The following is a 15,594-nucleotide window of genomic DNA, read 5'->3' on the forward strand; positions in this document are numbered from 1 at the left end:
AATGGATTAGATTGCATGTAGTAGATCTCAAGAGTAAAAGGTTGAGCAACCCTGCTCTAGAATGTGAGATTCACCTGCCCCATTCCTTTTGTCTTAGTAGTAAATATATGGGAAAAAATAGTATTTGTAGGATGGGAAAATACAGTCTGGATGAGGTGAATAATATCAGATCTGAGAGCAACTGTGAAAAACTGCCTGTCGTTTCCTTTTGGTGGTGGTGAGGCTAGAATAACTAGTGATGCTACCTCACAGCATTTAATTGAGCATGGAGGGTGGGAAGTATATCAGGTTACAGCTGGCAGTAGAAAGACAGTATCAAGAGGTGGCAAGCAATTCATACATAATTTACATGCACATGAGTATACAAATTAGCCTACAGGAAGTAGTATCTGACATTCTTTGCCTCTGCAAGTGACTGCTTCCTAATTCCAAAAGTTCCTTTAATGCATGGTAGAAAAAGTTATAGTATTACACTCAAAAAGTATTTTAATAAATTATCGAATGTGTCTTCTTTTTTTGAATTCTATGTCAGCCACTGCCTTGTTAATTGTATTTGTACTGAATGCTGCTCCACCAGCAGTTAGCTTCAAAGATGTGGAAAAAAAAAAAACATTTATGGTAATATTTGAAATAAAGACAGGATATGACTTTTGTGTCATACATGAGACTTGTGTGGCCATGGGAGTTGGGTTTGGGTGTCTGTGCGTGTGCGTGCACTACTGCGGGAAAAAAAAAGCAGTGTTCAAAGGATAGTGTGAATGGTGTTTTCTGTTATGTGTTTCACTGTGCACCACACATCGAGCTGTTCTGAGTGGTTCTCTTTCCCTTATTTTACATACATAGCCTTTCCATTTAGAAAACACAATGTGCAAGCTAATGAAATATCAAGCACAAATAGTAACATACAGAAGTGAAGTACAACATTAAAACTCACAGTCAATTTTCTTTTTACAGCATACGCAGCTTGTCTACTCGATGTCAGTTGCCTAATCTCCAGGCAACAAGCTTTACAGTATGTCACATAGTAACAGCATTGTTATATGACACACATATTAAATGGCAATATTGTGAAAAGGATGACTGCTACTCACCATATAGTGGAGATGTAGAGTCACCGAGAAGCACAACAAAAATGTCTGTCTGGCCTCGGTGGCCAGAGGCAATGATCAATAAGTGTATGAGTTGTCCTTGTGTGAATGTTTGTGTGTTGTTTACTTTAGAAGAAGGCATTTGACTGAAAGCTCACTTGCTCAGCAGTCTTTCTGTTGTGCTTGTCTGTGACTCAACATCTCCATTATATGCTGAGTAGCAACCTATCCTTTTCATAATATTGTCATTATTCGATCCAGGATTTTCCATAGTTTAATTTTGTTTAAATACATATTTAACATTTACCAAGTAAAACAGAAAAATATGTATTCTCTCATATTAGTCGCTCATTTCTCTTCACACTTAAATTTTGCCACAAAAATGGCATTTGGTAAGATGTAAAATCAGATTGTGCTGTAACCTTCCAGAACACACACACACACACACACACACACACACACACACACACACACACTCTCTCTCCTCTCTCTCTCTCTCTCTCTCTCTCTCTCTCTCTCTCTCTCTCTCTCTCTCTCTCAACAATACAGTGTGACTTAACCAGTACAGAAAACACAGTTCATACTTTTCCTTACTTTTTGTTGCAGACACTACAAGGGTAGATGAGCCTCTCTTCCCGAGGTAGGTGAACTCGCTCATGGTGCCTCAGTAGTGCCTCACAGTGGAAACGACGGGCACACTTACAACATACAAATGGTTGTTGCTCCTTTGGCACGTGTGATAAGACATGTAGGTCATATAGTGACTTGCGGGAGAATGCTTTGTCACACTTATCACATCTGCAACACAAAACATTCCAAAAATTTTCATTGCTGAAGAGTGGCATTAAATGTTTCATAAACCATTTGGAAAAAGGGAGAGAGGAGGGGGGGTTACGAGCTACCCTTATCTGCACATTAACATAAAACTGATTTCCATAGAGTTCTTAAAAATAAAAGAAATGGAGATGGGCTAAGACTTTAATTTAGGTAAGGCAAATTTATTCATTCTTTAAATGAAAATGTGACAGGTTGCAATCCTTTTCTTTCTCCTGATTACAGAGGAAAGATTATGATACAGATAACAACATCAAAACAGCTCTAAATACTAACACCATCTTCGCAACTAATAATTAAAATTTTTGGTCTGCATCATGTAGCTGCTTCTATGAGTAACAAGTTAAGGACACAGACAGTATGCTCAGAGGTGGAATATGTGTTCCTTTAATTAACTGCAATGACATCAGTCTTTGATCAATACCAAAATAACCAATTTAACTGGAAATGTCATAAACAGGATTTAGTTACTCCCAAATACATGCATAGCACTATAGAACTTTAGAACACACACTCTGTGATCAAAAGTATCTGGACATCTGGCTGAAAATGACTTACAAGTTAGTGGCGCTCTCCGTCAGTAATGCTGGACGTCAATATAGTGTTGGCCCACCCTTAGCCATGATGACAGCTTCCACTCTCACAGGCATACATTCAGTTAGGTGCTGGAAGATTTCTTGGGGAAAGCCAGTCCATTCCTCACGGAGTGCTGCACTGAGGAGAAGTATCAATGTCGATCGGTGAGGCCTGGCATGACATTGGCATTCCAAAACATCCCAAAAGTGTTCTATAGGATTCAGGTCATAACTCTGAGGAAGCCAGTCCATTACAGGCATGTTATTGTCATGTAACCACTCCGCCACAGGTTGTGCATTATGAACAGGTGCTCAATTGTGTTGAAAGATGCAATCACCATCCTCGAATTGCTCTTCAACAGTGGAAAGCAAGAAGATGCTTGAAACATCAAGGTAGGCCTGTGCTATGATAGTGCCACACAAAACAACAAGGGGTGCACGACCCATCCATGAAAAACATGATCACACCATGATACCACTGACTCCGAATCTTACTGTTGTCACTACACACGCTGGCAGATGACAGTCACCGAGCATTCTCCATACCCACACCCTGCCATCGGGTCGCCACATTATGTACTGTGATTTGTCACTCCACACAACATTTTTCCACTGTTCAATTGTGCAATGTTTACACTCCTTACAAAAAGCGAGACGTCATGTGGCATTTATCGGGATGATGTATAGCTTATGAGCAGCTGCTCGACCATGAAATCTAAATTTTCTCACATCCCACCTAACTGTCATAGTACTTGCAGTGAATCCAAATGCAATTTGTGTGATGGTCTGGATAGATGTCTGCCTATTACACATTACTGCCCTCTTCAACTGTCGGCAGACTCTGTCAGTCAACAGACAAGGTCAGCCTGTAGGCTTTTGAGCTAAACGTGTCCCTTCATGTTTCCACTTCATTATCACATTGAAAACAGTGGCCCTAAAGATGTTTAGGAGTGTGGAAATCTTACAGAAAAATGATACAAGTAACACCAAACCAACTGATCACGTTTTAAGTCCATGAGTTTCGTGGAGCACTCCATTCTGCTCTCTCACAATGTCTAATGACTACTGAGGTCGCTGATATGGAGTATCTGACAGTAGGTGGCAGCACAATGCACTTAATATGAAAAATGTATGTTTTTGGGGGTGTCCAGATACTTTTGATCACATAGTGTATGTAGCAGTGAAAATATAAACAACATAAATGTGCAAGAATTAATTCAGAATATAACTGTATTAATTTTTTATCATGGTGCAAAAATTTTACTTTTTACATGCGTTTACTAGTACTGCTTTTTTAAATGAAACATTTGCTGAACTATGTGATAAGGATCAGCCCATTATTCTGAGGCCACCTAAAAAGTAATTACTATTATTTTATAAAAGTGAGTAAACTCACAGTGTCTTGAAATTTCAGATATTTATTTGGTGTTATTTATGGGGTGTTCTCAAATTCCTCTTAGAGTAAAAAACAGTGTGTGTAAATTAACAAGTGAATACTGTACATTTCTTGTCTGTGTTAACAAAGGATATTGTGCCACACTAGTCAGTTGCCAATACATGTAATAACTGCTACTCTTTCAGTCAGCTAGTGCAACAGAGTGAAATTCATTGGTTTACAAATTTGCTCCTGTAGCATAGAATTCGGATGTCTTTGTTTCCTAGTCAAATCATGATCTACGTACTGCTCAATGTGCAATTTTATACTTTATTTATCCATTCTTTTCAGGCCATTATTCTGAAAGTCTCTTTTCTTTTGAGAATCTTCATCACCATCATCATCATCATCATCAACAACAACAACTTGTTTAATGTGTTATATAAAGCCTCTTGGTGAAACATATTTATATTGTATACTTTCCAAACGATGCAGGCTTCAAAAGTTTTTATCCTGAATTAAATGTTTTGTCAAGCGTATTCCTTTTTCCATAAATATGCAATCAGAAATAATATATTAGTTATTCATATCCAGCTTTATATGTAACCTAATCAATAGCTCTACCATAACTACTCATACATTTTCATGCAGTTATATCATTACTACTGGGTGATTTATTTCTTTAGAAACTGCCAAAGTGTACATTCAGAAAGGTTTACAGTTTTATCAACCAAGACAAAAATTACCTATTTTAATCTTGATTTGCACATATCTAGGAGGGCAGAACAATATTAAAAAATTCTGCCACCAAATAAATGCACCAGCTGCATTTTTCTTTGTCTTTTGAACACAATGAGCTGTTTTAGCCCCAAAGGCCATTTTCCAGTTGTAATGGGGACGTCCTTCTCTAGAATTACTTTTCCTCAACAGTAGTTGACAATACCAGTACTTATTATTGTTCAAATTTTTGGAGAAGTCAGTATCATCTCAGTTGCTTTTCAGAAAACTTTCATATAATTTTATACACAGTATAACGGAGATGCTGAATCACGATGTTCCTGTGTGTGGTTTCAGCTGTCTGAGACTGCAGACATGTGTGCAAATTGTGTTCGCAAAGTTATGATCTGTCCGTTCATTCATCGACGTCTCTGTTCACTGTAATAAGTTTAGTGTCTGTGTTTTGTGACTGCACTACAAAACCGTGCGATTAGTAGACGAAAGTACGTGTCTCTCCAATGGGAACCGAAAACATTTGATCGCAAGATCATAGCTCAACCGAATTCTTCACAGGAAAACATGTCTGATATATTCTATATGACACTGGTGACGGCATGTGTGTCACATGAGACGAATATGTTGTCGACCCACCTAACTTGTACACTTGGCGAATGGGTAAAATGATTCTTCTACCTTGCCCGATTTAGTTTTTCTTGTGGATGTGATAATCACTCCCAAAAAAGTGATCACATCGGCTGGACGGACAGACAGATAATAATTCTCCGGATATAAAAAATTAAACTTTTCACTCAAGGGAAGACTTGAACCAAGGACATCTAGTTCTGCAGTTGCTCACGCTAACCACGGGGCCACGGCACTCCTGAGCCCACATTATCCTTGATGTTGCCTATCTTGCGTATGGGCTACTGAGTTTGTATATTTTGGTTATTTTTTTCATAATTCTACACAACTTCTTCCTGTTTTCTCGATTGATCTGTGTTCAGTTTTTCAAGGCCTATCCACTGTGCCAACTTATAACTAAATCTGAGGGGGGTGTGATCGGGAAGTTCCCTTGTAAGAGTTCTTGGGTTCAGAGTGAGCTGTGTGCACTGTTATTTAATGATAATTTTTGTGCATACACATTACTCATTGTGTCCTGTTGAACTTGAAACTTTTGAAAACATCATAGTGCATCCACATAAAATTGCTGGAAATTAGGGAATTCTTTTTCTGTCCTATATGGATGAAAATATTATGTAAACACTCAACTTGGTACTCGGATTTTCCTAATTAGACTTCTGGTTTCAGTGAATTAATAACTGAGAAAGTATTCTGAATTGTGGATAAGAAATAACAGAAAAGATGGTTATGATAATAGAAGTGATTACCACAAATGCCTCTAACATTGAGGGTAGCAAAATGAAAAAAATCTTGAGATTTTTATCTGCCACAGTACCTGTACTGGAAAGAATCAGTGTGAAGCTGCCTATGCTTTATGATTGAACCTCGATTTGATAACACTTGGGAACAAATACAGACGACTTGTGCCTGCACATCATGCACCTGGCGGCAGTGGACAGCAAGCGAATTCCAGTTGGCAAGCACTTCGTGGCACACATGGCACTCCCACCTAAAACAATGAAATTTGCAAGTCAATATGTACATGAAGTGTAACTCTGATTAACATACAATAGGAAAGACTATTTTAAGCATTCAGCAAATACCTCTACTTTCTTCACAGATTCCCTATATGAAGGCTGGGATGGAAGCATGAAGACATATAAACATAAATACAGGCAATCATAAGTGTTGGCTAAGAAATAAAAGCCATACACAACCTGAAAATAAATCCTGACCTAATCATAATACCTGCAGATAAAGGTTCCACAACTATTGTTATGGATCACAGTGTCTACCTGGTACAACGCCTCCACCAATTATCTGACTCCCACACCTATAAACTCTGCCAGATGGATTCTATCCCAGAAGTCCAACACAAACTCCAATCTCTCCTTAAAGTATTAGGTTCTTCACTGAACATCTCCTCACCCTGTCACATCCCACACATCCACCTTCTAGATACTCCCCAAAATCCACAAACCCAACAATCCTGGACACCCCATTGTGGCTGGTTATTGTGCCCCCACTGAAAGAATTTTGGCCCTCATTGACCAACACCTCTAACAAATTGCCCATATCCTAGCCTCCCAGCTCAAAGACACCAACCACTTCCTTCACTATCTCTCCATCATCCCCATCCCTTTATCTCCTGCGTCCCACTTGTCACTGTTGACCAACCTCCCTATAAACCAACATTCCTAATGCTACCTTTTCCAATGTCCTTCACACTCCAAAGACACACCTCATTCCTCATACACCTTGCTAACTAACCCAAAACTACTTCTCATTCGAAAGAAAGGTGTATACACAAATCCACGGCACAGCCATGGGCACCCGCATGGCACCCTCCTACGCCAGCCTTTTTACGAGTCATTTAGAGGAGACCTTCCTAGCCTCCCAAAACACCAAAATCCTTGTCTGGTTCAGGTTCATTGATGATACCTTCATGGTCTGGAGCCAGATGTTGATTTCCTCCACTCTGATGGCTCCATTCACACCTCTGTCCACATTAAACCCACCAACCATCTGCAGTACTGGCATTTTGCAGCTGTCATCCCTTTTGTACCAATAAATCCTCCCACATAGCCTAACCACCCTGGGACAGTGACAGAAACTCACTTGCTCAGTATGATGAGGGTCTCACCAAGCCCTTCACACACAGGCCCTATCCCCCAGCTCTGGTCTGCAAACAGATTTCCTGTGCCATTTCCCCTTACACCACCAATTCTCCCAACACACCCACAAACCAGCCACAAAGGAGTGTCCCCTTCATCATCCAGTACCACCTCAGACTGGAACAACTGAACAGCATCCTTTGCCAGGGCTTTGATTATAGGTAATCATGCCCTGCAATGAGGGACACCCTACCAAAGATACTTCCGACCCCTCCTAAAGTGGTTTTCTGTCACCCACCAAACCTCCACAACATCATAATCCACCCCTATGCCACTCCCAATCCCATCACCTTGCCACAAGGGTCATATCCATGTGGAAGCTCCAGGTGCAAAACTTGCTCAATCCACCCACCCAGCACTTCCTACTCCAGTTCTGCCACAGGTTTATCCCAACCCATCATGGGCTGGGCAACCTGTTAAAGCATCATTGTCATTCACCAGCTCTGCTGCAATAACTGCACAGCTTTTTATATTGACAGGTCTACCAACCAGCTGTCCACCAGGATGCACTGTGGTCATGAGCAAAATAGACCACCCTGTGGCACACAATGAAGCTGAACAGAACACGCTTTATTTCAATGGCTATTCACCACCTGAGCTATCTGGATCCTTCCCTCCACCACCAGCTTTTTTGAACTGCACAGATGGAAGTTATCCTTACAACACATCTTCTGCTTCCATAATTATCCTGGCCTCAACCTACATAACACACTGTCGCCACACCCTCAACCTAATAGTTTCCATCCCCCTCTGTCCTATCATCGCCTCTCCATTCTCATCTCCCATCCTGTTTATTTGCAGCCCACTCCTCTCCATTTTTGCTCCTTTTTTCTGCATGTCCCTGCCTCAAGACCTCCTGACACTGTGCCTGTTGGCAGTCCAGTCCCTCCACACTCCACCAGAGAGTGTTGATCTCTCTCTATCCACCTATACACTACAATCCTGTCCACTACCCCCCCCCCCCCTCCTCCTCCTCCTCCAGATTTCTGCTTGCATCCCACTTGATGTTGCGACCTGAACTGAGATTCTGGAGTTGGCAGTCATTTGTGCATGAGGTGAGTTTGCCTGTGTGTGTGGGAATGGTGTGTGTAATGTTCTAACCAACCCTTGGGTACATGGATTTTCAAATTCTAATCATTTCATTTATGAAGAAAATATATATCCACAAACATAAGCTATATGTATTCAACCAGGTATTTGTAAAGGAGGTAAGAACACACGACACAATATTGTTGTCTCTACACATAAGTAAGACATTCTCAATCTGTTCCCAACATTGGTCGTACAGCATGTATTTTAAGTAAAAGACTACAAGCCACACATCAATGAGCCACTCTTCAAGATTACAGCTTAAAAATCCACCTTAGCTAATGATAAATTCTATAAACTCCCTGACCTGTACTGAAGAAACCTAGTCTCTCTTAACACCTGGAGATATCTGGTACTCTATCACATACCAGCATTTTTCATGTACAATATTTCGACAATGTGGATTGTTATCTTCATCAGCTGCTAACTGAGACTGCTTGTCAAGTGGAATAGGCAGTCTGTTTGACGAGCAGGCAATGAAGTCATTTGAGACAGATCACAAGCTCAGATCATAGAAAGATGGGGTAGGAATTTGGTAATGCCCTTTACAAAGGAACTGTCCTGGTGTTTGTCTTAAGTGACTTAAGGCTGCATGGAGATCTGAACTGTCATGGTCCCAAATGAGAGCACAATGTGCTAACCACTGCATCACTTCGCTTGTTTTTTTTTTCTTTTTCTTATTGTTCTTTTCTTTCTTTTAGTCCCTTCCCACCCACCCTGCCCCTGGCATTAAGGCAGCAATAGAATGAGGAACTGTATTATGATTTTTAAACAAATAATATTGGATGAAAGAATTCAGTATATCAGTCTTCTCTCTGTCACACTCCATTTTGGCATCAGTACAACCACTGTGCTACTGTACTGATTACTTCCAATGATGTACTGGCTTTGAATAAGTCTTAAATTTCCTAGGATTTTGTTTTACTTTATAGGGTTTTGTTTATTGGATAAGGAGGAGGAATTTTGCCCTTGAATTCATTAAATGTATCTCACATTGCTGTCCTTACACTAATTTTGACTTCATTGCTTTTAATTGTTCACTCCATTTACATCTGCAACCACACTCCTTTTGGTTTCATAATGCTGTAGCAACATGGCTACTGAACTAAAGCTTGGGCATCCATCCTTCACAACCTTGTTGAGAACATTCCTGTCTAAAGCATAACATACAACACTTCTGCATTTTATTCAATGATACCCTGCATTTTCAGTCACAGAGTTTGTTGTTGACTGCTCAAGTAGTACATAATCTGTTTCTTTTCGCATTTGCTAATCAGTCAGATGATGCTGAGGGAATTAGATTAGGAAATGAGACACTTAAAGTAGTAAAGGAGTTTAGCTATCTGGGGAGCAAAATAACTGATGATGCTTGAAGTAGAGAGGATATAAAATGTAGACTGGCTATGGCAAGGAAAGTGTTTCTGAAGAAGAGAAATTTGTTAACATCGAGTATAGATTTAAGTGTCAGGAAGTCATTTCGAAAGTATTTGTATGGAGTGTAGTCATGTGTGGAAGTGAAACATGGACGATAAACAGTTTGGACAAGAAGAGAATAGAAGCTTTCGAAATGTGGTGCTACAGAAGAATGCTGAAGATTAGATGGGTAGATCACATAACTAATGAGGAGGTATTGAATAGAATTGGGGAGAAGAGGAGTTTGTGGCACAACTTGTAAAGAAGAAGGGACCGGTTGGTAGGACATGTTCTGAGGCATCAAGGGATCACAAATTTAGCATTGGAGGGCAGCGTGGAGGGTAAAAATCATAGAGGGAGACCAAGAGATGAATACACTAAGCAGACTCAGAAGGATGTAGGTTACCGTAAGTACTGGGAGATGAAGAAGCTTGCACAGGATAGAGTAGCATGGAGAGCTGCATCAAACCAGTCTCAGGACTGAAGACAACAACAACAATCAGAAATATTGTCTTATTCCTAGTAACACCTGTAGTCATTGGCACTGTAACAGTCTTATGGTACACGAATCAAAAGTTTGAGGTCAGCTTGTCACCAGTAGATCTGAGATGTTACTCCCATGGGCCTTTTGTGCCACTTTTGAATGTAACTTTTGGTAATGCATTTTGTATGCAATTATACAATTCTCTATCTCCGCCGCATATTTCAGTTGCATTACTATAGAATCCTGTAACTGGCAAGTTGAAATCTCCTCCTATTATGTAGCGTGGCCATGAGTATTACACAAAATTCGTCAGATTTTCTCTTAAACATTCTGCCACTATAGCTCTTGAGACATGTGGGCTATACAAGCATCCAATTACCATGATTGATCAACCTTTAGTAAGTGCCTCTATCCAACTTCAGCTGCATTCTGGATCTGAAATAACCTGACTAAGTATAACTGAGGTTTTTTAAGGCAATAAACATCATTGGTGTGCAGCCAATCCTTGGGGCATCTCTCACAAGATGGATTTTAAGACTTCACTGCCATTCACGTCTGGCTCCAGGCAGCGTTCTATTAAAAGTACTATGTACACATGAGTAACACTGATGGCTAGAGTTTTCCATTGAGCTGTTGCAGTTAACTAATTACATTTTAAAATTACACATTTTGCCCTGCAAGGATTAATGTTCCCTCTGCACTTAACGTGGCTGATTTACTTCTGGACAAACAAGGCATGTAATCGATCACTGGGCCTTTGGAAAGGTTTCTCTAACCTAAAAAGCACAGTTTTCATGACATGGCTAACCTACTAACTGATTAGCAACTTCCAGTGTGTAACACATGCTTGTCATATTAAGGGTGGGGTGGAAGAGTTTATCTTCACAGTTCTCCACTTGATAGAAGAGTTCAAAAAATCAGGGTGATATGGTTCAAGAAATAAACATCAAAAATTTGTTGCAGAATAGTGTGAGTGCCTGATTTAAGCCCTCCACTTGGATCCAGACTCAAGTATCATGATTGGCTCCAGGAACAAAGCTGAAAATCACCTCTCATGTTCCTGGTCATTTAACAAAGTGTCAACCGCTACATTTTTGCCAATATTTTTGTGAACGTCCAGTTGGTATTTATGAAAATAGGTATAGTGCCCTCAGGATACAAAGAAAGTGGCAGAATCTAATGCTTCACCACGTTCTAAAATGCTATCGTAAAAAAAAGTTGGTAATTAGCAATGTCATGCTACTTCCATCATTTCCTCATATCAATATATTATAGGTTAAGTCTAATTAGAGGTTTGGCTTCTAGTGTACATATTACAATAACATGGACAACACCAACTATCATAATATATAATTTCCCTTTACCTGCTAGTCTCACTATTTCAGGTCTTTTTGAAATGCGAAACTCAGATGAGACCTCTTTATTGACGAATATTTCCTTATTATTGAAGGTTTCCTATCCACCTTCTGCTGACTGTCTTCACTAGATTTGTTTTTACATATTATCTGCTGGTGGTGAGATGTCAATCAGTAGAAGGACTGATCAGAGGGATCAGAGGGATGTAAGCTGATACTTGCCACAGTAAAACTGTGCCCTCAGTAGGCAAGGTGACACTCACCCTCTTCTTCTACGCTGAAGGTTCACCACTCATCAAATTCCTAGAGTATGGATACAACAATGTGATGTGTACTGTGAGACACACTGCAACTTATCACGAGTAAATAGCCATGGCTGCTCATATGGCAAGTAATTCTGCTACACAATAATGCATGTCCACATGTATCCAAGGTCACACAAAGTGTAATGGCCAAGTTCAAGTGGGGGCATCTTCAGCACTCGCCCTACAGCCTGGACAAGTCACCAGGAAACTTCCATGTGTTTGGTCTGCTATAGAAATATCTCAAAGGGAAGCATTTCCATTTGGATGATGACCTGAAGGACATAGTGGGCGATTGACTCCTGTCACAGCCACAGGAATTCTGGGAACAGGGAATCCCTTGGCTTGTGAAACAGTGGGATAGTTGTGCTCATGCCTCTGGTGATTTCTTATGAATAATGACATCAATTATACCCACAGTGTCGTTTCATACTTGGAGGCAGGCTGGAATAACTTGTTTCCATCAGAGTAAGTATTTGAAGTATACTGTGACCACATAGTTTCCCCTGGGAGGACAGCACCCAAAGCAGTTCTATGGAACATGTAACTACACAAATAAAATATCTACAAACAAATCCAGGGTGTGGCTATTGGCACCTGCATGGCACCATCCTATACCAAACTATTCGTGGGGCATCTAGAGGAATCCCTTCTAACCAACCAGATTCCCAAACCCCTCACCTACTTGAGATTCACTGATGACATCTTCGTGAAATGGATCGAGAGTGAGGACACCCGTTCCACTTTTCCTCAAAATCTCAACACCTTTTCCCTCATTCATTCACATGTTCTCCCCCTAATGCAACAAGCCTTCCTCAATGCTGACCTCTTCCTCAATGATGACATCAGCACATCCATCTATACGAAACCTACCAACCAAAAAAAAAAAAGTAATACCTCCACTTTGACAGCTGGCACCAACACCAAACCAAGAAGTCAATTCTGTACAGCATAACCACCTGTGGCCATCACATTTGTATTGATGAGCAGACCCTCTCAAAATATACCAAGGTTTTCACTGTGGCCTTTACAGACTGGAATTACCATCCTAACCTTGTAGAAAAACAGATCTCCTCTGCCTTACATCTCGTCACACACCACCTCCCAAAGTCCCACCATCTGGCCACGAAGGAGCATTCTCCTCGTCATTCAGTACTATACAGGACTGGAGCAACTGGATCACATACTTCGACACGGTTTCAACTACCTCTTGCTGTGCCCTGAGATGAGGAATGTCCAACACACTATCCTTCCCACCCACCCCACTGTAGTATTTTGTGCCTACTGAAGCTACACAGAATCCTTGTACATCCCTACACAACCACTGCTCCCAACCCCTTACCTCGTGGCTCATACCCCTGCAATAGACAAAGATGCAAGACCTGTCCCATACATCCTCCCACCACCACCTACACCAGTCTGGTCCCAAACGTCAACTATCCCATCAAAGGCAGGACTGCCTGTGAAACAAGTCACGTAATCTGTAAGTTAAGTTGCAACCACTGTGCTGCACTCTACATGGGGCATGACAACCAACAAGCCGTCTGTCTGCATGAATGGCTACTGACAAATGGTGGCCAAGAAACTTCTGGTCCACCCAGTCGGTGAGCAGGCTGCCCAACATGGTGTTCTTCACTTTAATGACTACTTTACAGCCTGTGCCATCTGGATCCTTAACACAAACATCAGCTTTTCTGAACTGTGCAGGTGGGAACTCTCCCTACAATATATTCCACTTCCCGTAACCCTCCTGGCCTTAAGTTTTGTAGGTCATTGTCCTTTACCCACCTATCCCCTTTCCTGTTCCCATTCCAGTGCTACACAGTCTTCTGTTCTACCAACATACCCACAGTATTGTTACTTCTCTCATTTTCCACTGCCTGCTCCTGGCTTTCACCCTCCCTCTGTTTAACCTCCCAACTGCATCTGCATGCTCTACCCTCTCCCTACCTCATCCCTGTATACTCCTACTCCTACAAGCAGCACTTTACCATCCCCCACCCTGCTATCCCTCCACCTCTCCACCCCCAGCCTCTTCCTTTACCCCACCATCCAGTTTGCTTCTCTGATCAAGCGCTGCTGCTCATAGTCTTGGATGGCAGCCAGACACTGTGGCCATGTGTGTGTGTGTGTGTGTGTGTGTGTGTGTGTGTGTGTGTGTGTGTGTGTGTTTCTAATTCTGATGAAGGCCTGTTTGGCCGAAAGCTTTGTTTGACAGTCTTTTTGTCATGTCTACTTGTGACTCAGCACCTCCGCTATACTGTGAGTGGCAACTATCCTTTTCATAATACTGTCATTATGCCATCCTGAATTTTGCATTGTCTGATTTTGCCTGGTGGTTTTTCTTCCATCCCATAATCCATTGTTTTCTTCCTTAGTTACTATTTCTAACACATTACTATCTCTGTGTCCATCCTCCTTTCTCTATTTTCCTGTGCTTTATTTGTCTACTTCCAAACAGCAGTGTACACTTTACTTATGAGCCACACAGATGGATACAGCATTACGCTGGCTGCTGGCGCTTCATCTCATGTCCCGTATTATTCCCATTAATATCATTAATTCTAGACCTTCAAATTGATCACTCTTCCTGCACCACTCTTATGTATTTTCATGTGTTATTTTCAATATATTCCTGTGCCACATCAACTTATATGTCACCCTACCAACCCAACCCCTCCCCACCCCATTCCTTCTCCTTTCCATTCCAGTTTGTACGTACTAACTTTATCTAATCTAGTCACATCTACTATCCCCCTTCTTCACACTTATCCACTCACAGACATTCAATCCATATTGCAATCCTTTCATTTATTTTTTCTTTGATCTCATAATGTTTTCATGTTGACTACAGTTGGTTTTCGCCTTTCACTACAGGCTAGTCCCCCAGATTTCATTCTGTTTTCTCATACGTGATCTGCTTCACCCTTTTCATACATGTTTGGTGTATCTTTGAGAATTTTTCAGATGTATTTCGGTATTTTTTATGCATTTTTATGTGTTTTTAACCTTCACTACGAATCCTTGCTCCTTCCATCTGCACCAATACAGAAAAGTTTTCTTATCGCTATCCAGAACCCAGTTCCCCATACTATTCCTGCATTGTTGCTTTGCTCATAAAGTTTTCCCAAAGTGCAAAGTACCCGTTCTCTGGCTGCAACCTTTCCTTCCACAATGATCTCCATCAGTTCAGATTCTGCCAGTCCTTAACCCTCACCAACACAGTCCTGTAAAACCATGTCAATCAGGCCCAAACCTCCTTGCAGTACCTACTCCCCATCCATAAATTTTTTCTGTTATGCAATCCCCATTCTTGGATCCCATATCACGCACTGAAACTCTTGCCCTTCAGGAAATAAAGCAGCATGCACAACACAACTTCAAAAACTTCTCCAACCTGTTTACTTCCTACTCCCGCCTAGGAATACCACTATTCACTACCCGAACAACAATCTCTAAACCTCCACCACATTCCCTCACAGCTTACAAATCCAGCCTTGCAAACCTACTACATTTACCCCACCTTCAAAAACTCTGTCCCACCACCACACAGAATCCAGAACCTAA

The 15,594-nt window shown here is 41.1% G+C and overlaps 2 protein-coding genes across 2 annotated transcripts in view; one reads left to right on the forward strand and one right to left on the reverse strand.

The window, feature by feature from the left end:
- LOC126282131 (uncharacterized) overlaps window positions 1–15,594 on the forward strand; it is a 590,112-nt gene that overhangs the window by 212,379 nt on the left and 362,139 nt on the right. The window lies entirely within an intron of this gene.
- LOC126282103 (zinc finger and BTB domain-containing protein 17-like) overlaps window positions 1–15,594 on the reverse strand; it is a 57,022-nt gene that overhangs the window by 26,616 nt on the left and 14,812 nt on the right. Inside the window, exons 5-6 of the mRNA XM_049981566.1 lie at window positions 6,046–6,219; window positions 1,683–1,886 (exon numbers count right to left, since the gene is read on the reverse strand). Coding sequence (XP_049837523.1) covers window positions 1,683–1,886; window positions 6,046–6,219 — 378 coding nt within the window. The remainder of the gene's footprint in view (window positions 1–1,682; window positions 1,887–6,045; window positions 6,220–15,594) is intronic.

The sequence above is a fragment of the Schistocerca gregaria genome, chromosome 1, assembly GCF_023897955.1.
Source record: "Schistocerca gregaria isolate iqSchGreg1 chromosome 1, iqSchGreg1.2, whole genome shotgun sequence".
Taxonomy (NCBI): domain Eukaryota; kingdom Metazoa; phylum Arthropoda; class Insecta; order Orthoptera; family Acrididae; genus Schistocerca; species Schistocerca gregaria.